The 22,166-nt window shown below is 41.8% G+C and overlaps 2 protein-coding genes across 5 annotated transcripts in view; one reads left to right on the top strand and one right to left on the bottom strand.

Annotated features, from left to right (window-relative positions):
• Window positions 1–378: 378 nt before the first annotated feature.
• lztfl1 (leucine zipper transcription factor-like 1) lies at window positions 379–13,841 on the bottom strand. Its single transcript, XM_076290706.1, has 10 exons — window positions 13,616–13,841; window positions 12,509–12,633; window positions 12,119–12,313; window positions 3,446–3,503; window positions 3,043–3,105; window positions 2,841–2,906; window positions 2,362–2,439; window positions 2,052–2,228; window positions 1,578–1,681; window positions 379–1,463 (listed from the first exon to the last, which is right to left on the bottom strand). Exons 1-10 carry the CDS (start codon window positions 13,616–13,618, stop codon window positions 1,445–1,447), a joined length of 888 nt encoding a protein of 295 aa, XP_076146821.1. The 5' UTR covers window positions 13,619–13,841; the 3' UTR covers window positions 379–1,444.
• A 1,899-nt stretch (window positions 13,842–15,740) lies between these two features.
• dnajc13 (DnaJ heat shock protein family (Hsp40) member C13) overlaps window positions 15,741–22,166 on the top strand; it is a 48,103-nt gene continuing 41,677 nt past the window's right edge. For all 4 annotated transcript variants that reach the window (XM_076290705.1, XM_076290704.1, XM_076290703.1 and 1 more), the window contains exons 1-2: window positions 15,741–15,893; window positions 20,642–20,722. In XM_076290705.1, the coding sequence (XP_076146820.1) occupies window positions 20,655–20,722 (68 nt within the window). In that variant the 5' untranslated portion in view covers window positions 15,741–15,893; window positions 20,642–20,654. The remainder of the gene's footprint in view (window positions 15,894–20,641; window positions 20,723–22,166) is intronic.

Genomic DNA, 22,166 nt, shown 5'->3' with positions numbered 1-22,166 from the left:
GGCCACCATTCAACCCGAAAAAAGTCATATAACCATTCCAATGACTCTGAAGCTGTTAAATGAAGGTATATTAAGCTAAAAAACCTGCATAGTGTGCCTTTAAGCACCACTGACTTTCCATTACATTTACATCCAAAATATCACCACTGCAACATGATACTGAACATGAAACGTACAACATATACAGTATGGATAATGACAGTAGAGGGAATCCAATCATTCATCACAATCTATTCTTTACAGATCAATGCATCTCTGAAGAGTGCTCATACATCTGTGAAAAGGGGTTAACAAGGGAAACAAGCATGACCGCCCCCTCCCTTTCTGTTGATGACTGAGAGGACTGAGAGGAAACTAAAAACAAGAATTTCTCTTCCAAACGTGTGAAATCTCACACCCCAGCACAGCCTAGAACTGACTCACGGAAAGTCATCTTCTACAAGATTCAACTTTTTATTCACTACCCTGTAAACAAACAATCTGATGCAAGTAGTTACCGTATGCGAATGCAAAATATACCTTGAATGACATGTAAGAAACAAAGAAAATACATCAAAATAGGTTCAACTGAAACAAACAAATTATTCAATTAACATTACGATTAAATGTCATTGGATGTAATCACTTTTCCTTCTTTGGAATGTGCTGTCAGTACCAAAAAGAATGGCCAAGAGTGAGCATAGCTACACAGCTACCAATAGCCATTTAAACAAGTGAGCATGTTAAATCAGAAAAAAAAAACATGGAATGATAAAACTGCTTTTCTGTGGAGATACAGAACATTAGAGTAAAGGCTAGTAACAGACAATAAATGACTATGTCACAGAAATATGTTCCCTATGTCAAATGGGGCTTGAGGCTACTATGTTCCCACTCAGGCATATTCAATCTTGGGGTGTGGAAGGGCAGAGCCCTTCAAAATACCCTCCCTCCCCAACTGGCATGATAGTGCTTGCAAAGTGCTTTTCAGCTAGAATAAAAAAAAAAACTTCCGCAGACATTGCAGAGATTCACAGAAAGGTAAGACGTGGTGTCTGCATCGTCAACAAAAGTAAAAATAAAATAGTGTGTCTGTAAGCGAAAACGGTGCCTTTTCCTCCACCTTCATCTACGTCTTCACTACACCTGGTTGCAAGGGTCTAAAAGAGGTGAACATCTACAGAGGCTCCTTTCACCAGAGAAAGCTGCTCTTGTTATAGGCAGGATTGTGATTACCGAGCTGCATTGTTCTTAGAAAGTGTATACATATTCAGACATTTCAGCAATTGAGTTCCTTTAAAATTGCATGTCATTGTTAAAAAGCCCTTTTTTTTCTTCTTCTCATAGCCCAAAGCCCAAAGTCAACTGAGTTTTGAGTTTTGGAGTCAAACTCCACTAACAAGTAGCTTGTAGTTTTCATGAAGATATGTCTGTCCCTCCTTGGAGTCTTGACTGGTACCTGTTATCAGTCATCTGATTCGTACCTGGACAGAGAAACAGGAATATAACAGATTTCATTAAAGACAGGGCAAGGGAACTCTACATCTTCATTAAGCCAAGGTATTCAAACCAAAATCGGATGAACATGCTTTACTCACTTCTGTAGGCGCCGCCGTAGGTCTTTAATTTGATCATTTTTCTTGGACAGAATCTCTTTCATGTTGCGGTATGCTGCCGTCTCCTGGAACTTTCTGTCCAGCTCCTAACCCGGCAAAAACAAACAAACAAACAGACAGACAACAAACACACATTCACACATTATCAGCTGTGGTAACTTAGAAATTAAAAGAAGAGATTGCACATTCACATCGGCATCGACATCGGTTCACATCGGCTCAGACAATAATGTCCTCACACCAGAATGGTGGTATGAAATGGTAGAAACTCTATGGTGGGTGCGTTTATGGTAAATCACACTGTATGTCTAACCTGTAAGTGTAACCTTATGCTACCTACAGAAATCACCTTGTGTTTCGCTTCTCACCATCCACCAAGGATGTGCGGTATGGTTTTACACAGGTAAAATGTGTTCATGTGCTTGTGTGAGTTTGTGCATGCAGAGAGCACCTCACCTTCTCAGCCAGAGCCAGTTGGTCCTGCACACGCAGCAGGTCATGCTTGGCCGACACCAGGTTCTCCTGCAGGTCCCGCTGAGAGGCCTCCTTGGCACTCAGAGACTTCTGAAACTCGGCCTGCAGGGAGGCCACAGTATCCTCCAGGCTGCTAATTTCCTGCGACTGCACAGCATGCTTTGGTGGTGTGTGAATCAAACAACAATTACTTCCTGTCCACACATCGACCTCATGTTCTGAATAACTGATATCATGAAGTCAGACACTGTTAGGTGTGAAATGCTGTGTGTGTGTGTGTGCATGTTTTTACCTGCTGTTCCCCCTGGGTCACCTGCAGATCTTTCAAGGCTCTCTCTGCCTTGGACCGCTCATCCAGAGCACTCGTAGCCTGTAACAAACAATAGAGGATGGAGGGAGCTCAGAGATCATCAGAATCTTCGCACAGAAAATGTCATTCCCAACCCCGTTTTTCTTGTAGATCAATACATTTATCATCTGTCCCTGACCCACACGTCCACCCATGAAAGCATCCTTCCTTCCTTCAATCCATTCATTCCAACAACCTATCAACCACCACGTAGGGATCCATTTCCCTCCATTTCATCATTCAGGGTGTGATCCTCTAAGCAGGTCTCTTAGCTGGAATCAGACCACAGTTGCACAGCCTGGACTTCAACCATGCTTTTATCTGTCAGTCTTTGCCCACGCAGTTTTCTGGCACGTCTAGCTCACATTTCAAAATGATCTTTCGAAATGAGGAAGGCGTGAATTCTCACACATCCTACGTACCTGAGACTCTAGAGTTCGCAATCTGGCTTTCAGCTTGTCGTTCTCCTCCTGGAGTCTTCCAATTTCCTGGACAAGTAGTAAATGATTCATATTATGCTACTTTTGTTCAGATTATACGAGTATTACACTAGTTTTGCTGTAACTCAGTATGTAATAATTGACAAAAACAACATGTGCATCACGCAGATTAAATAAAAGTTACCTTGTTCAGCAGTTCTGACACTCCACCTTCATTTAGAGGGGCTAACTTTGGTCTGTTGATCTCCTGGTTCGTATAACAATAAGGCAGATTGATTTGTGCTCATTGGATAATAATGTAGGATAGATCCACAATGATGATGTTCATGCCATAATGTCCACATAGGGTTGATCTCTGAGAATAATCAAGCCTAGCATTTGATGAAACGCTGAAGTGGAAGCTGCACTAGTTTACGTGACAGCATGAATAACCACAGAAGTCACACCCAGAACTAAGTATCATTTATGGTCTTATTTCACTTTTTATTTTCATATGAGTGTATAAGTGGAAATTATACTATTATGAAGGATGCACCACAGACAAGGGCAAATGTACTTATTCTCATCTCTGAGTTTCAGTGACTTACCTTACTGCCAGATTTGAAATCTGCCTTCTCAAACTCAGCAACTTCTTCTAGAAGGTCCCTATAAAGAAAAACATAATGTGGGGATTGAAAAGGGGAAGAGCCAATTGCAAAGGTCAACACTAGATAATGAAGTGAAGGTAAAATACGTAGTCAACATTTTTGTTTTCTTCCTCTGGAATTTTTGTAAATCAAACCGTCAGACTATGAGATGTAGCTTAAAAAAAAAAAACCTCGAGAAAGGAAACAAACTGAACACATTGTCTTTTTCATGGAAAGTTATCCAACCATTACATCGCTCAAAGCATCATCTGTGCAGGCCAGGGAGTAAAAGAAAGTATCGGAGAGAGAAAGAGAAAGAGAGAGCGCAATCACTCATACATGAACAGGTGCGACTTTCTAAGGCCTCAAGGACAACAGCCATTCTGAAGGTGGGGGCTGGGAAGGGAAGGAAGCCGGAGGCTCGGGGAGGGGGCCTACACACGGCCTCGCCTGCACATGGCCGTTACGGTTCTTTTCATGAGAAAAATACTACACCTCCCCGTTTCCACAGTGGAAGCAGTTTAACACGTACACATAATCTGTGGTAAACAACAAAAACATGCATCTGTGTGTGTGTACTTTGCATTCACAAAATGTGTGTGTGCGCGTGTGTGTGTGTGTGTGTGGTTAAAGAAGGCCGCAGAGTGTACTATCCCCTCTGTTGAGGGCGTTTTCCCTGCCTCATCAAAGCATGGCCGACCTGTGTTGGGAAAGGGGTGGTGGTCTCGAGTGTGTGTACTTCTGCTTGTTTCTGCACAGAGATACGTGATAACAAGGTGCAGCGGCAGCAGTGGCGGCAGCTGTCAAAAGGCAGGAGCAGAAAAGCCGTTGCCTGCCTGCTATCATTTGGTTTTGATCTTCTTCTTTGAGATTCTTCTTTTTTTGTTGTTGTTTTGGTTTGAAGTTGTTTCTTCTCTTTCGCTCCCATCGTTACCTTTCAAGGTCACACAAGGTTCAGTGCGGGCTTGTGAGCAGCATGGTGGGGATTGGGCCGTTGCTGGTTCTTTTACTGCCATGGGGATACCGATGTTGCTGGTTCTGTTGATTTTTTTTCTATACTGCTCTTAGCAGAGAAGCAAAAGTGTCATAAATAATTTCCCGCCTGAGATTATTTTGAACAGATAACACAAAGTGTCATGATGCACAGTGGGGATACGATCAAATGCAACGGCTATCTCACCTCAGATTATTAAAACGATCTTAAAACAGTTTTCTCACATCACTATACCTCTGTGAATGAGACAAATTTACCATATCATCTCTGTACCCCATATCTCACAAGTGGGAAAACCTCTGAACACCAAATCGTTCTTAAGTCGTTTACTGGCCCAAATGGGGGGGGGTCTCAGTTTTTGTTTATTTCCCTACACCAAGCAGTTATCAGGACTTAAAGCAATGAATATTTCTGTGCCTGAAACTCTCAGACATTTATGAGGGCGTCATATACTGTATTTCAACATCCTATTTTAAACGTACTGGCCCATGCCTGAATTCAGGCACAGTGCCGGAACACTTTAAGCCCTGAGTAACATTACCATTCATAACAACTTGAAGAGCCAGCCTTCTGTAATACGTTTTATGCAGTGTCTACAAGGAATGCTCCATCTCCCATTTAACATGTTGTTATCCATCCAGTTAGATGCCGTGTGTGTGTGTGTGCATGTGATGTATGAACAGGTTAAGTATGGCCTCTGAGCCAGAGGGGACGCTAACTTTATAGGAGTTTTGTGGTTATAATGCTGAAACAAAACAGTTTCAGCATTTCAGCATCAGTTTCAGCACTTTCCACTGGTAGTGCTACACAAACATAACCACTCAAAGGAAGGTTTGTGGGTATTTAATAGAGACAGGCATTAACGACAACATGTATAGTAATAATGATTCATCGCCATCTCTGACAACATTATTTTTATTGACTTCTACTATGCTACTATTGTTAGTAAATGCAAGGACACACATAATGAAAGTTATACATTTAGAAACGTGTGTACACCCGAACAGAGCTGTTCGACAACAAGTTGACACAAGGGAAATGGAAAATGCAAGTTATTCTGATTAAGCCACAAAACCCTCCCCTGATGAGACATAAGAAAAAAAGAAATCTAGTTGAAATATGTGGTGGTCTGTGCAGTTGGTTCTGTGCAGTTGCATTAGTTTTTCTTCTTTTGAACCACATGCAAAGGATCAGTGGGCGGCACAAACTCTCTCACACTGTAACATCAGACAGCATGTGGGCTGCTGCATGAGAGGAGCCATGAGTTGACCTTTTCACCCGAGGTCGTTTCACCTCTGAGGTGTACAGGGAAGACGTTGGTGTTGACTTTGACCGAATCAAAACAGCGTCGCTTTTCAGTGATGCCATGTAGACGGTGCTCGTACAGAGTCGTGTGCTTCAGTTGCGCAAACACAACATTTGGAATAAGCAGTTGGGACTGTTAAACGTGCTATGGTAATTTTCTCTAAACTGAAGGGAAAGAAAAGAAAGCAAAAGGATTGACGAGGATTCATTTTTATGATATTAAAGTACATTATATGTGACAGTGGACATTTTAAAACAGTTTTTCATGTCTTTTCATTTGGGCCCCAAACCTTACCATTCCTGTCAACACTCCCCTTTTTCCTGGGTTTCTCCCATATTTCAAGGTCCAGGTTCCCAGCACCCTCCCGTTTAGTTTTTTTCTCCCAGAAAACTTCTGTAATTTGCATGGCCATCAAACTTCATTTTAACTTTCAGTGTCCCGCCGGCGGGACGGTTACCCCCCTCCCCCCAACATTTTAAATCAATTGTATGCACCATATTGCTATGTAGCATAGTAATGTTATACACCATTTCAAAGCTTTGACTCTTGGGAATCCAAAAATGACAACTTTTTTCATGTACAATCTGTATAGTGCTTTACATTCTCAGACACATTTTATTATGTCTCAATTAAATTTGATCCAAAATGCCCCCCTCCCCCTCCTCCGCTTTTGGTGATACCCCGACTTCTGGCTGCAGTGTAGCTGCAGCACAATAAGTAGATGCCTCATATTGGGTACTGAAATATTCACAAGAATCCATAGAAATTGAATCTTCATGTTGTATTATCCAATATTAGTTGTACAGATGTATAGTCTATCTTATACACACTCATTGAACCAACAAAGTAAATGCAAAAATAGAGACTTTTTTGTAATTATTCCATATTTTGTGTAGTCAGTCTATATCAGAACAGCTGACATACAATCTAAATAGTCCACAAGAAACCTCAAAGTGTTACCTTTCATTTGAGACCAGGATTATGCTTCTACACAAAGGGGTTCATGTGCAGTAAGCATTTTATTGTCAGTATGCATTTTGGATAACAAAAAGTCCTATGGGGAGTATCCATAGGCATTTTACAAAACGCATGGGCATACCTTGGCAAATAATAGTCTAAAGCACTCATATTTTCATTCTATATTGATCAACTTTTGCACACAGCTTCACAAGACCTGGTGCTAGGGCTCAGTTGTGTTTCTAAGGGATATCAAGACCTAGACCTAGAGGGCTGAAATGTGGTCAGTTCAGAGATGCTTGTAATCCGGCAGAAAGAAAAAACTATATTCTAGCCTCTGTAGCTCTTTGTCAGTACATCACACATTTATCTTGACTGCTTCCTACGAAAGCTACAGGTTCTCAGTTTTCTATAGAGGTCCAGCACTTGATGGTTGACCCCAAAAGAGGTGGGAACAATGCCCTTGTAAATAGGCACAGTGCAATTTCAGGCAAAAACTTGAAATTTGTACTGAGAACTATGTAGATAGAATCATTGATCCATTCATTTTTTCTGTTTTTCTGTTCTGACATCTCCCAGGTTGCCAGACATACACGATCACTTACTTTCAATTTCAACCATTTTGTCGTAGGCTAAAACCTGGTAACCCAAAACCCAAATAAGGAAGCGGGTGCCGACTGCACAACCAGGCTAGTTGAATTGCCTACTCCAGAACTAGCTGTTGTCAAATTGTTGGGAATTTAATTGATTAACACATCACATAAACTGTTATTGAGTGTTGTTGATACACAATAGGCAACTTGTGTCCTCAGAACTAAATCTGACAGCAAGCAGCTTTGGAGTTTTGGAAGTAGGCCTAGGCTGCAGGCAGGCAGCTGGTGGATACATAAGTGGCATGCGTAGGCTTTCGTTAAGGTAAAAGCAACGACCGAAATGCAGTGATCTGATCTGGTATAAACACTGACTGCTTGGTGGTATATTACTATGCAGCAAAATCTTCATCACTTTTTCTGTAAAATATTTTTTGGATGAATCTAAAAAGGTTGTATTGATATGATTGTACTTTTGTCTTGTCTTTGACTGAAAGTGTTACTCAAGCTAATGCATTATCACTTCATTCTTATAATTCTTGCAATCTATCTTCTATCTATAAAGCAAGAAGCGTCTGTGTGTCTGTCTGTGGCACGCATATCTCGCTGCCCGTTTGTCAGACTGATTTTGGCAGGTGTCTTGCTAAGGGCATGAGTAAGTGCAGTGCCAAATTTGATGTTGTTTGAATAAGAAATGCAAAAGATATCGTTAAATATATCGGTAAAAGAAGCACACTTTGGCTTTCGCCGCTAGCCACTCCCCCTCCAACACACCACTGTACTGTAAGCTACCAGTGAGGATAGAAGCAGGGCTTTGGCAGAGCTGGATCAGTGTAGGTTACACAGGTAAAAACTTAACATGTCTGACCTCAACAATAGAGTGAACTCAGGTATGCAGTGGCTCTTCAAAATGACATAAAAAATAATGTGCAATAATCGGACACTTCCAATAGCCCAGGCTACTTTGGACTGTCTTTAAACTTTGAATAAGCAAACAACATTTCCAACTGCAAGGTCTTAAATTGAAACGAGCGATAATGGTCCCGAATTAAAGAATGTCTCAGAATGCCACACATGCGAAGCATAACCAGCGACAAGCAACGAGTGGCAGACAAAGTGTGATGTCACATATGAATAGCCCAGGCTACTTTGGACTGTCCTTAGACTTTGAATAAGCAAACGACAATTCCAACTGCAAAGTCCTAAATTGAAACGAGCGATAATGGTCCCGAATTAAAGAACGTCTCAGAATGCCACACATGCAAAGCATAACCAGCGACAAGCAACGAGTGGCAGACAGAGTGTGATGTCACCGTTGCAAATTTCATATGATGCATCATTCCACAAAATGGTTTATTTTCTCTATCATCAAGTTATTCAATAGGCTAAGCATATAGCCTTGACTCAAAAAAGCTGTTAGGATTATGTAATTTTGATTTGTAAAAAATGTCACATGTAGCCATGCTTAAATTCTGCTCACTTCACATGTATTATATTATTATATTATCTGTAGGCCTATTCATTATTGAATGCTTACCTGGAATTATGTTTTTCCCTATTTTATTTTCAAAGCAGGCCTACCTTGTCCCCTGCACTCCAAAATCTGGCGAGGGCCCTGACATTTAAAGCCCACATGCTTGGGCTTGCATCTTTTTTATATTCTTTCAGTTTTATTTCAAGGTTTTTATTTCAGGTTTCCAGGCCACTCATTGCATCGCCTTGATATCTATATGTATATAAAACTAACACATTTTTAAGTGACCACACGCTCTTGACTAGTTAATTATAACTTCTATTATTGTTATACGTTTGTTGAAAGAGTCCATGAGTTTCAATGCATCTTGGATGCTTACAGCTTTGAATATGTTCATTGCCATTTTCTGATCGATGTTCTATATAGCTATGTGGTTAGCAAATTTCACACATCAATATAAACTTTGTTGTTTTACTGTGTTTCTCAATTAACAAAAAGTCTTCCTATACGCTCATTGATACACTCTGCTCTTAATGATGCTTTCTAGTGTTAGAAATTGATCACGCAGAATGCCTGAAGCCTGCACCAAAAACTGTACTGTTAGGGTAGATGTTAAAACATGGAATGTTCGTTTACACTTTACTTGACAGTATCGACATAAGAGTGACATGACACTGTCATGAACGTGTCATAAGCAAGTCATAAACGTTTATGACATAACATTCTGTTATTAAGTGACATTCGTTTTTTGTCATAACAAGTTAGGGTTAGGATTAGGGTTAGGTGTAGTATTAGGGTTAGAGTTAGGGTTAGGGTTCATGTGTCATGACAGTGTCATGTGTTCATGCCAGTGTCATGTCACTCTTATGTCGATACTGTCAAGTAAAGTGTTACTGAGTGTTATTGGCATGGTTTTATTTCAGTTATCCATTTTGCTCATCAGTTCTCTGGCGGTCCACTGGCGGGTTGCAGACAAATTCCCTAAAATCTTTTTCATTTGTTCAGTTATACTCCATATATCCTTTTATAAACGTTTCTTAATATTCATGACAAGTTAAATTTAAAGAGATGGTGGTCCAATGGCGGACCACAAGTGGCACACCACCGGTGGCATACTACCAGCGGTCCGCTATCTGCCAAACTGATTTTGCCATCTGGGTATATATTATATATATATATATATATATATATATATATATATATATATATATATATATATATATATATATATATATACATATACACACACACACACACACACACACACACACACACACACACACACAGGTGCTTGTCATATAATTAGAATCATGGAAAAGTTGATTTATTTTAGTAATTCCATTCAAAAAGTGAAACTTGTATAATGTATACATTCACTTCACACAGACTGATATATTTTAAGTGTTTATTTCTTTTAATTTTGATGACTATAGCGGACAACTAATGAAAACCCTGAATTCAGTATCTCAGAAAATTAGAATATTGTTAAAAGGTTCAATATTGAAGACACCTGGTGCCACATTCTAATCAACTCAAAACACCTGCAAAGGCCTTTAAATGGTCTCTCAGTCTAGTTCTGTCTACACAATCATGGGGAAGACTGCTGACTTGACAGTTGTCCAAAAGACGACCATTGACACCTTGCACAAGGAGGGCAAGACACATAAGGTCATTGCTAAAGAGGCTGGCTGTTCATAGAGCTCTGTGTCCAAGCACATTAATAGAGAGGCGAAGGGAATGAAAAGATGTGGTAAAAAAAAGTGTACAATCAATAGGGATAACCGCACCCTGGAGAGGACTGTGAAACAAAAATGGGGGGGGGGGGGGGGAGATTCACAAAGACTGGACTGCAGCTGGAGTCAGTGCTTCAAGAACCACCACGCACAGACGTATGCAAGACATGGGTTTCAGTTGCCACATTCCTTGTGTCAAGCCACTCTTGAACAAGAGACAACGTCAGAAGCGTCTCGCCTGGGCTAAAGACAAAAAGGACTGGACTGCTGCTGAGTGGTCCAAAGTTATGTTCTCTGATGAAAGTAAATTTTGCATTTCCTTTGGAAATCAAGGTCCCAGAGTCTGGAGGAAGAGAGGAGAGGCACAGAATCCACGATGCTTGAAGTCGAGTGTAAAATTTCCACAGTCAGTGATGGTTTGAGGTGCCGTGCCATCTGCTGGTGTTGGTCCACTGTGTTTTCTGAGGTCCAAGGTCAACACAGCCGTTTACCAGGAAGTTTTAGAGCACTTCATGCTTCCTGCTGCTGACCAACTTTATGGAGATGCAGATTTCATTTTCCAACAGGACTTGACACCTGCACACAGTGCCAAAGCTACCAGTACCTGGTTTAAGGACCATGGTATCCCTGTTTTTAAATGGCCAGCAAACTCACCTGACCTTAACCCCATAGAAAATCTATGGGGTATTGTGAAGAGGAAGATGCGATACGCCAGACCAACAATGCAGAAGAGCTGAAAGCCACTATCAGAGCAACCTGGGCTCTCATAACACTTGAGCAGTGCCACAGACTGACCGACTCCATGCCACGCCGCATTGCTGCAGTAATTCAGGCAAAAGGAGCCCCAACTAAGTATTGAGTGCTGTACATGCTCATACTTTTTATGTTCATACTTTTTAATTGGCCAACATTTCTAAAAAATCTTTTTTGTATTTTTTGAATTTGGGATTTTTTTTAAAAGAAATAAACATTTGAAATATATCAGTCTGTGTGTAATGAATGAATATAATATACAATTTTGAATGGAATTACTGACATAAATCAACTTTTTGATGATATTCTAATTATATGACCAGCACCTGTGTATATATATATATATATATATATATATATATCTATGGGCTTTTTATGGCTTTAATCTAACAGGAGTGCAGAGAGTGACAGGAAGTGAGTGGGAGAGACCTGTATGGTCGCTGTAACCAGTTGTGCCACAGCGCCCCCCACGGAAAATTGCTCAAAACTCTCTTCTTAAACTTAAATATTTTCAGTGTTACTTACTCCTCTATTACAGTTAAATAAATATGTTTGGTGTGTGGACAAAACAAGACATTTTAGGACTAATCAATTAATCAAGAAGAAAATAATCGACAGACTAATCGATGAAAATAATCTTTAGTTGCAGGTCCGTGTATACTGCCCATGTTGCACAAAAACTTAGTGCTGAGCTCAGAGCCCATGCTGATGATGAAATATACACAATGCACACCATGCACTGACCTGTGCATTCTGTTGACATGGCTCTTACAATCTGGGGGCTTAAGTCATGACCTCTCCCAGCGAGACTTCCCTGTATTACTGACCTGTTCTCCAGCTCGGAGATGTCACTCTGCAGCCGAAGGTAGAACTTCTCAGCCTGGGAGAAGAGCTGGCGCAGCAGCAGCACGTTGGTGTGGGCCATGTTCAGCAGCTCCGTGTCTACCTCCCCACGCACCACCATCTGCAGACCGTCCAGCATTTCAGTCACCTCGTCCACTGTGAATGTGTCCTCCACCAGCCTTCAGGGAGAGGAGAGGAGATGATTGCTAAGGAGAGGGCAGGGGCTTAGGGGGTTAGAGAATGATTGAGGATGGGGGATTTTAGGGTTCTGGGAAGTGGGGCTGAATTTGTAAGACTTCAAGACAGATAAAAGATTGCACACGGAAACACCTGCATGCTGGAAACACATTAATGTTAAGGAGGTAGCAGCTAACCGACTGTCTTTCAGATCTTGAAAGCAGGAATCAATGGTCTTGAGTCTCAAGGTCCTCTTGGCACGGGCAAAGCGCATATAGTTGACAACTTCATTCTGGTGATGCTCATTGAAACCAAAATCACCCTGTAATAATGACAGAAAAATGGGAATGAGAGATTGTCTTGCTCCTCTAGAATCTACAGGTCAGCAAAAAGTACAAATCCACATTGTTTTGTATCAATAACCCATACCAAACATACCACATACTATATGCACTGAGATAACAACAAAAAGCTCAACCGAAAAAAATTGCATAATACAAATATGTTCTTCTATGAACTGCAGAGGGCACCCTAGTCACATTTCAAGGTGTTTAGGTTGTTTGAGAACTGCATCGCATTCAAGTGTAGGCTAAGTCTTATTGAGTTATTTCTGACACTGGATATCGGCGGACTGGACGAATTTCTCTTTTAGTTAAATATGTAAAGAACATACAGCTTAATGCTGTAGTTTATACAAAAAATAAGTAGCCATGCCATTCCAGCTTCGACAGTGTTTACTGGGTTTCAAAAGCAACATGTGGAATCAAACAGACGTGGGTTACTTCAGATAAATAGTGTTTGTTTGTAAGCCTGCTTTGTCTAAACAGTCTGAACTACTTGCACAACACGATTGTATCATCATAGTCCAATAGAGCACTGCTACATCTGCTGACAGATGTAAGCTCGGATTGCTAGCGCTTGCGTCAAATTGAAACACTGTTGACATGTAAACTTCTACTAAATAATTTAGCAGGCTGGGAAACATTACTGTTAAGGAAAGAGTAACGTTAAATGCTTTACAATGCGTTTTAGCTATCCCTCGCTAGTTACAAAATAACATAGCTTGTTGGAGAAACAGTATATCCCATAACCTCATCCCGCACAGCACATTGTAACATCCTGTTCTTTATTAACATCACCCACATGTCGCCTACATCCAGCATCATTTTCATGTATCGTTTAAAGTGACTTTAAGGGTAACAGTTCAACGCTATTTTGACAAATGTCTTACTGTAGCCAACCATCAACTATGACGATACGTTAACGTTACATGCAGAAACTGGCTAGCCAGCTAAGCTACTTACCATTATGTTTTCTACTCCAAGCACTCGTGTAACCAAGGAGTTTCTAACGTTAACGTACACTGCAAAATGTTCGTTGTAAAGTGACTAGCAGTGGAGGCATACAACACCCTCCTGATTGTATTAGCACTAAAACTAGCTGTTAGCCAGCTAACTGGAAATTCCTTCTCTGTTTGATATGGATGGAGTGTGCTTGGAAACGGAATAGCGTCATTGCGTTACCAACCAACTTACAGGGATTTGACCCGTCTATGATTTGCCCCAGCTGGATTTGCTATGCCCGAGGTGTGGGCCTACGTGGCTCAGAGGATGTGTCGCAGAGCTATACAATTGAGAAGATACAATCATTGATTGAGCTGCATTGTACTAAGATGGTAGAAACTGTGGATTGCAGGCCTGCTCTACCGAGCTGAACTAAAAAATAAGTTAAATTGATCTGCTCTAGATTTATTTGGCTTTCGTTTCAGAAAAGAGCACTAGGCCTAGGCTACAATTTCCAGATTTGCACTTGGTAGGCCTACCGCATGTGTAGGCCTCTAGTGTTTTTGTGGTAGACGCACACCAATTGTTCACGTTTAAATTATCCAGTTATTAACAAAAACAAGCTGTTTGCTTTGATATGAGTTCCATTACAGACTCTACCCTTTTGATTTCATGTAAAGAAAAGAAAAAAGTTCAGAATATGTCACGCTTGTCTTTTTTCACTCATGAGTAGGAGAGTGAAGTTGAGTCAATGTCTGTTTTGTTTTCAGCGCATCCCTTGGAAAGCATGAACACAAGTCTTTTCTCAAGTGTAGGCCGATGTTAACTCAATTAGGCTAACGGGCAGCGCATGTTTGACCCCCCCTAGATCAGATGCTTCATAGCGTGACCGCGCTGTGCTATTCCTCTTCATATCACTCCGTCTGCAGTCCACAATATATAGGCCAATATGTTTCCCCTTTACCTTCAGTCGCAGTGAGTATAAATACATTTACTATATTTGGATAAGATTCAGGTGTGAGGGATAAGAGTGTGTTTGTTTTTTTCTTTAAAAAAAGGGGTTGTAGATGATCTTAAGTAATTTACAATTTTCATGTAGGGTGTCACATTCAATAAGATTTTGATGATGGAAAAATAACAGGCTTGATTTATGAGTTGTTTTCTTGATTCACATGTTCAAGTAAGTGTGAAGTGTGACAAGGGGTGAACAGCCGTGTGAGAAAAAAAGATGTCAGACAGCATTTTAGAACGTTGGCAGCGAGGTTATGATGTTGCTTATTTGTGTTTGGTGCATCTGGAAGCATGGCATTACACAAATAAATCATTTCAACTGTGACAAAAGACTCAAACGGACTAAAGGACTTAAACGATAAAAATATGGATCTTTTGGATTTAATATGTAAATCCAATATGAAGTGAAGCGTATTTAATAGTGGTAAACTAGGCCCATCTGCTTCTAGGCTTTTTACATGCATATTTCACAATCCTAGACGTCCCAGTTTTACAAATAAAGCAGACCTAGCCCTCAATGTTCCAGTCCAACATTACGCCTTTGGGGCGAAGCTAGTAGACCTACAAAAGAGCAAAGATCCTTGATTACTAACCTTCAACCCTCTCAGAAAAGAGCTTCTTAATGAAAACTGAGCGGCCAGGCTGTTTGCTGGTGTCAGACAGCGGTTGCATTTCATGAGTAGAGCAAACTGATTGAAATGTCAATAGGCCTAGAAGTAGCCTAAGCCTACTTATACAAATAAACTCAGTCTGAGTGTTGTTTAATACATATTTTGTAATAGGCTAAACATAAAACGTAGGGTACAGATTGTTCCATATCAGTTGCACAACATTAAAGTCGAGCAATTAGGCTTTTTAACCTCTCATTTAATTCAGTAGGCTAACTCTGACTGTTTTTACAGGTCGCTTAGTCGTTCGGAGAAATATGGTAGCCTACATTTTCCGAAAGAAAATACACTCATTGACTAATAAATACATTTTGAGAGGGTTAGCACGTCTATCTTATTAACTACAAATCCACGACCACACAGACATTAGCCCTAGACGTCGGGTTGCTTCCTGGCTATCCAATCAGCTGATAGACCCATGACAGGTTAGTACTCTGCGCCTGCGCTCTCTTGCACTTGAAGCAGAACGAAGATGGCAGCGTCCTGAGTTTCTGACTGAGGGTAGCGCAGTTGATCAGCCACAGCATCGATTTGGGAAAACAAAACACAAGCAACAACGCACATTGGAGGGTGGGGGGTTAAGGGACGGAATACATTTGCTTCTGAAACCGATCATCCAGGTAAAATTACATTCTGGCTTCAACTGTCTTCTTTGCATTGTAGCCTACCTTCATTTGAAATTCCTCGACTGGTTGCAATGAATCCAGTCAGCTAGCCTAAGCAACTAGAGCTAGCATCAACGATTAGCCACCCTCTCAGGCAGTCATCCGTTAGCCATAAACACCAAGACAGTGCGTAACATAATTTGTACATCAAGTTACTTCTGAAAGACTAAAACACAGCATTTTTGTGCCAAACCACAGTTACTTTTCCCTCCGAGCTTGTCACGCCTTACTAAGACTTTTTTTCAAAGTTGGGCCGCTTGCTTAATGAACCTAACCTAGCCTGCTATTGGGATAACGTTAGCTAAAATGGATGGCTTGTCGCCGCATCATCAAACTGGGTGTGATGAAATTAATCGCCATTGCATCTGGCAAAGATTCTGTTTGTGTAACAGGAGTAGCCTACACCAGTTGAGTAGTTAATTTGCTTGATATTAGTTATGTTACCGATCGATAACACTACTCAGATGTGGCTAAGAAGCAGGATGCGTTTTAGCTAACGTTAACTTCTTTTGATTAACGTCAGAGTTTGACACGTTTTGGCTCTGCCTTTACAGCGTCACCTTTTTTAATCTGGATATTGTTATTTGAATATTTGTTTGAATAAGCTAACTCTTCGCTATTTGCACGATGAATATTTTACGTCGGCAACCATCATTTGCCTGCTGGAAGCAGCTTGCTGTTATCGAGAGACGGTGTTACTAATCAAGTTAGTGACAGAAGGCGACAGCGCCCTCCTATAATGATGTGCTTACTACCGAAGTCTCTGCAGCCGTGGTAGCATTGTAATAGACACCTGTAATTTAAGTTAATGTAAATCAGTACATTTTCAGAGTACAGAACAACATCATGCGCTATATGCTACCTCTGTCTCTCAGTTGCAGTAACGTTACTCTTGCAGTAATCATCCATCCTTGCAAACCCACTTTTTCGTTTTTTGAAGCAAAGTGATCGGATTCGATTCTCCATTGGAGAGGGTGCTTCATGACATTTAAATTGTGGTGAAAATTAGCTGAATTGGGCTTAGGCAACTGGTGATTTGGATCGTATGGTTCTAGGAAAACCTGAACAATATGTCTAGTATATTCCAATGTTTTAAGAGAGTATTTATTTTTATTTAACGAAGTTAGTTCAATTCAGTGCTTTATTATAATTTAGGACGGGTTGTAGAGGCGTTATTCTAGGTTTTACTAGCTATGTGTACGTGTGCCTTTACCTTCGCCCCACCTTAGAAACACGATGCTGTCACATGACACATGGACGGTACCGTTGCCTTTAGACGCAAAACTGGGAATACTTTGATTTAGGCCTAGCCTTCTCTTTAACTCACCCATTCAACACACCCACACTGAGAATACTTAGTAGAATTGCTCTTTTTTGATAAAATGTCACAAATGCTATGACTTACTGCTGCATGTTTATTCAACCACGTGTTACATAAGACCCCCCTGTATGGCTTGTATTTCCCCTTTGTAGTGTGTAAAATTAATAAGAAAAGAAATCCTTTGAAAAACAGATTGTGTTATACCATGTTTATGCTGCTGTCATTCATTACAAGGTGTGTGAGTGTCCCTGCCAGTGTTGCCAATGTTTTTATAACAATATTATTTATAGTGTGTAAATTACTTTGGCTTTGTGGTGCATGGTATCTTCTGAAACCAGGGTAGTGAGTAAGTAGTAAATGCATCACTTTCATCAGATTATGTCTTGTATGGAATGTCTGTTTGAATGACTCCAATATTGTCAGAGATGGTCTTCCTTCCAACATTGTGGACATTAATAAACATCTACTTCAATTGGCCCTTTGGTCTGAAGTGAAGTAGTGTTGCCTCGGAGTCTGAACATTATTGATTTACACTTTCACTTAGACGGAAGCAGATAGAATAGTAGGTTTGGATGGAAAAGTGAGATGAATGTAGAAACACAGGCATGTACATGTCTTGCAGGCCTACCTGTCTTGTGCACAATGCCTATGAGTAGCGAGTGGGCAGCCTAGATAAGTGAAGTGATAAGTGAGGAGAGGTCAGCTCAGAGTCCTGGCCTGTCAGAGAGGTTTTGTGTGTCAGCCACTATTGATCCATGCAAAGAGAGAGCCAATTACATGGTCACATCCTGGAATGATTGCAGTTGTGGGAACCCTCCCTCCCTCTCTCTCTCTCTCCAACTCCCTGACATACACCCCATTGTTTACCCCTTTTTCTCTTTTTTGATGTTTCTTTCTCCCTCCATTTTTGTCCCCTTCTTTCTTTCCTAATGTTCTCACATGCTCTTTCTCCCTCACCGTCTCAGTTTCACTCCCTTTCTCTTGAGACTCCCTGTCTCTTGCATTTCTTGTCTCCTCAACCATCGGCCATCCTTCTCCCTGCTCTCCTCCTCCTTCGGCCTTCACTGCTCTGAGCTTCATAATGAGGTGGAGTGCCCGAGTCTCTATGGCATCAGAATGAGTTATGTGTCCATTACAGTAGCCTATACCCTGTTTTGTGCTGAGTTTTTTTCTCCCCCACAGTGAGACTGTAATTTACCTCAGAGTAAAATTGTGGCGGTGAAAGACCGTTGTTCTGTGTCTAATCGCCTATTGGTGGAGGTGCACAGTAGTTGGGGCATAGGCTCTATCTGCTGTCAAATGTGGCAACAGTGAAAGCAAAAATCCTTCAATATTTCATATTATGCATTCGATCCCTTCTCAATTTCTCAACAATTCTCAACAAGCATGCATCTAAGATCAGGGTTGAAATATGAACAAGCCCTCACTGTAAGAAAAAGAAGTGTGCATTCAGATGATTGACATCGAACATAATTGACATCCTCAGGCATTTCTCCTCCTCCAGTCATGGCTAGTGGGATCGGGCAGTGCGCCTGAACCCCTAGCACTACTACAGCCAGGGAGTGTTGTGGGCAGGGGCTCCCATCTGCTTGTTCGTTTGGCGGAGGAAGGAAGAGTGGAGTCAGGCATTTCCAGCGGTGCTGCAGAATGCTGACGAAGCCTCTGCCTCAGCTTCAGCCTCGGCCTCAAGCGTGCGCACACCGCTCCTGTCAGATTATCACCCCTCCGAGACTGAAGAGGTGTCGCCCTACCCATGGCCTCACCTCTTCCCTCTTTTCTCCCCTCTCTCTCACCCCTGGCTCTGGAATTCACCTTGTTCTGCTGTCGTGTCGCTCTTTTTTTTCCTTCTTTCATTTCTTTCCATCTCATTCCTGTTCCTTAGGTTTCGTTTGCTCTCCGTTTCGCTTTGTATTTTTTCATGATGCACCCCCCCCCCCCCCCCCCCTTCCGTGTCTGTGTTTTCTGTGTCAGTGGTGCAGTGTTTCAATTTGACTTGGGTTAGGGAGGTTTTTGGATAACCTGCCTTGCAAGCAAACCCAACTGAAAATCTCTAGAAAGCTTTTTCAGTCACATGTGGCTATTTCTCCTCAGCAGAGAAGTATTCACATGGCGTTTCCACTCTTTCTCCTCCACACTCTCTTTGTGGCACGGCGCAATAGTTGCACTGAGCCAAAATGCCTCATGAGTGAGATTTACCCCAAAACACGGTCTGAAATTTGCTAAACGACACATTCAAATAGCAGTCATTTCACTTCACAAGACCACAGCATACTTGGCAGCTCAAAACTTCCAGCCATGAAGCAGCCCTTGGGTTATCAGTCTCTGCTATTGACGAAGATGAAATGGTAATTATACATGCACCTGATGCAAATGCAATAGATTGAATTCCTTCACCTACAAGCTTTGGCAGCGTGGAGCGTAGATGCTTCAGAAATGAATAATGAGATCAGTCAATTTGATGTGGATGGCGGATGGGCCGGTTTGGCATTGGGGAAATAAGCCTTCTCCACATAATGGAGTCTCGTTGATGTTTGTTTACATTGCAACCAATATGACAGGTTGCCATGTTGGCCGCATCATCTTTTGAGCGGTGTCTGAGGAAAGGGATTTGGGGCCGAGGTGCAAAATGTGTCTTGAGTGTGTGAGGTGTGTTGGGCACGTTATTTTTGGTTTTGTGAATTGAGAAGTTGGAAGGTTGTTGGGGACTGTGTGGGGCCAGCCTGCGCTACCGTTTGGTTAATCGCCCATCCGTAGTCTCGATTTAGCTACACTCTCTCTACATTTGGCTTTCATGGAGAGCAGCCGGGTACTCCAAGTGAGCGGCACTCTTGGTCCAAATAATTCAATGAGCTCCCTCACATGCTCAGGAATGTCTGGACATGCTGATGTCGCCAGGCAATTTGGGTTTTCCTACTAACTTGACTTAATTGAGTTGCTTACAGTGGAGTGGGTAGTATGTTTGAATTGATGGAGATCTTTTAGGTTTATTTGTTCCTGTGTGTCTCCTCATTCCTTTACAGTGCAGTAACCTAGCGATTAGTGAATACATTCAGTGTTGAGAATACATGACATCAAGGCTAAATAGTACATAAATGTATTGATTTATTTAGGATGATATGGAACTTCACACACATTCCATGTTCAAGACGAACAGCATATGTTCAAGACACTGCAGGGATTGAGATAGAGCTAGTGGCTAAGGCATAGTTCTGTTTTATGCGCTCGTGAGATTATGCTGTGAAGTGGAGAATAGCAGCTTTTGCTTTCCCCTTTTCTTGCTGAGTCTGAATTTGTAATGTCAGTTTCCTATGTCCAGGAAGTGTGTCATATTTCATGTCGTCTTACTGTGCCTTCTTACCCTGACCTTGTACTCTGCTCCCAGGCCGTGCCAAAAGATGAACGTCCTCAAAGACAACAAAGACCTGGCCTGTTTCTACACCACCAAGCACTCCTGGAGGGGAAAGTAAGTGAACCCAACCTCTTTCTCTCTCTCTCCTCCCTCTGTTCTCACACCCTTTTGTCTCCTACAGAGTCCTGTTATATAGGGTTTCTTGTGGTGGAGTAGTTGCCCCTGTGCTCTGTGGTTTTTTCCTAATTTGGACTGGGCCAGGGTTCAGTTTCCATTTTTTAACAATCAGCATCCTGACCAGACGGTCAGCCTGTTATTGTCTGAATGTCACACATTTCCCTCTATGTCCTTATCCTCACAGATGAGCCTCAAACGAAACCTGTTAGGGGGCTTAAGGCTACTGTTAGATTTAAATGGTTTGTGAAGATAGATAGATAGATAGATAGATGCTTTAGATTGATCCCCAAGGGGAAATTCAAGGTCTCAGTAGCATACAGACATCCCACACAACATGCACTTACAGCAGAAAAAGTAATATACTCCACTGTACAATAGAGACAGTAAAGGCGATTTATAAAATATGGGCAGTGTTCAGTTGTAAGTGTACTTTGTATCCAGGGACCTTTCCCCTGAAGTTGAAGTGAAATTGTCAGCATTTAATGCTTAAGGGCGGTGAAACCGTGAAAAGCCTGTTATTCCTTCCCCGTGTAACATTTGGTCTTTCATAATTTACCATAACAGTTGCAGTTGAGATTAAATGCCCGGGAGAGTGAAAGTCTTGCTCCTCATTTTGCCGCTTTACTTCATTTGTGTGAGCGTGAAGTGGTCTGGCTGGTGTGGATGGCTGGTCATATGACTGCTTCTTTGCAGCCCGGGTGCCACTGGAGCGGTCGCCGAAGCTTGGTAACTTAGTAGCTCTGACAATGGACAGCTCTACTGGGGGCAGAGAAAGACGGATCGTGGGAGGTCTGACTGTGATGCTGACCGAGCTGACAGGGCTACAATGAATCAGGGTTTTTAGCGCAGGAGGGGAGAGAAGAGCAGAGAAGGAGGAGGAGTAGAGAGAGAAGCATGTGGGAGGGCAGACGATCACAGACGGTAGAAGAGGCCTCCCAGTCAGTGCCCTGGATGCAGTCGGAGGGGGCAGGCAGCGCTGAGAGGCGAAGCGCCGGCGGCCATTGTTGAGTGTCTTGGATACGGAGGACAGCCAAACTGAGCCAAATGGAGGCCCTTCCTCCACACAGTCTCCTTGAAAAGGCCTGCTAGTGGGAAATATACCCAATTTCCTCTCTGGCTCCATAGAACTCTGGCCACTGAGTTAATAATCTCCATAATCTTTACTGTCAAAAGCTTCCGCAAATCTCATTCTCAGCCTGAGCCACATCCCGTGCATCCCCTGACCACTTCTCTGTCCTTGGCCACCCTTAGACAGCAGAACATTTTTGCAGCAGATAATTCAACAAAAAACAGCATGATGCATCAGAGCTTTCAAAAGACCCTGACAATGGTGTCAAGCTGCATGACAACCTCCACTTCCTGCCTCCCCTGGTGTTTGTAG

This window comes from Alosa pseudoharengus, unplaced genomic scaffold, assembly GCF_046254945.1.
Source record: "Alosa pseudoharengus isolate Yale_2024_CS ecotype anadromous, Long Island Sound unplaced genomic scaffold, YU_APseudo_1.1 YU_APseudo_1.1_scf_18, whole genome shotgun sequence".
Classification (NCBI taxonomy): domain Eukaryota; kingdom Metazoa; phylum Chordata; class Actinopteri; order Clupeiformes; family Clupeidae; genus Alosa; species Alosa pseudoharengus.
The sequence above is the reverse complement of the archived record's forward strand: the minus strand, read 5'-3'. Positions and strand labels throughout refer to the sequence as shown.

Bases quoted from the DNA above. Each gene is read 5' to 3' on its own strand.
- lztfl1 (XM_076290706.1), bottom strand. The intron at 2,229-2,361 runs GTAAAAACATGC...ACACCACCAAAG, and splicing joins TGACCCAGGGGGAACAGCAG to CATGCTGTGCAGTCGCAGGA. The intron at 1,682-2,051 runs GTGAGGTGCTCT...TTGCCGGGTTAG, and splicing joins AACTGGCTCTGGCTGAGAAG to GAGCTGGACAGAAAGTTCCA.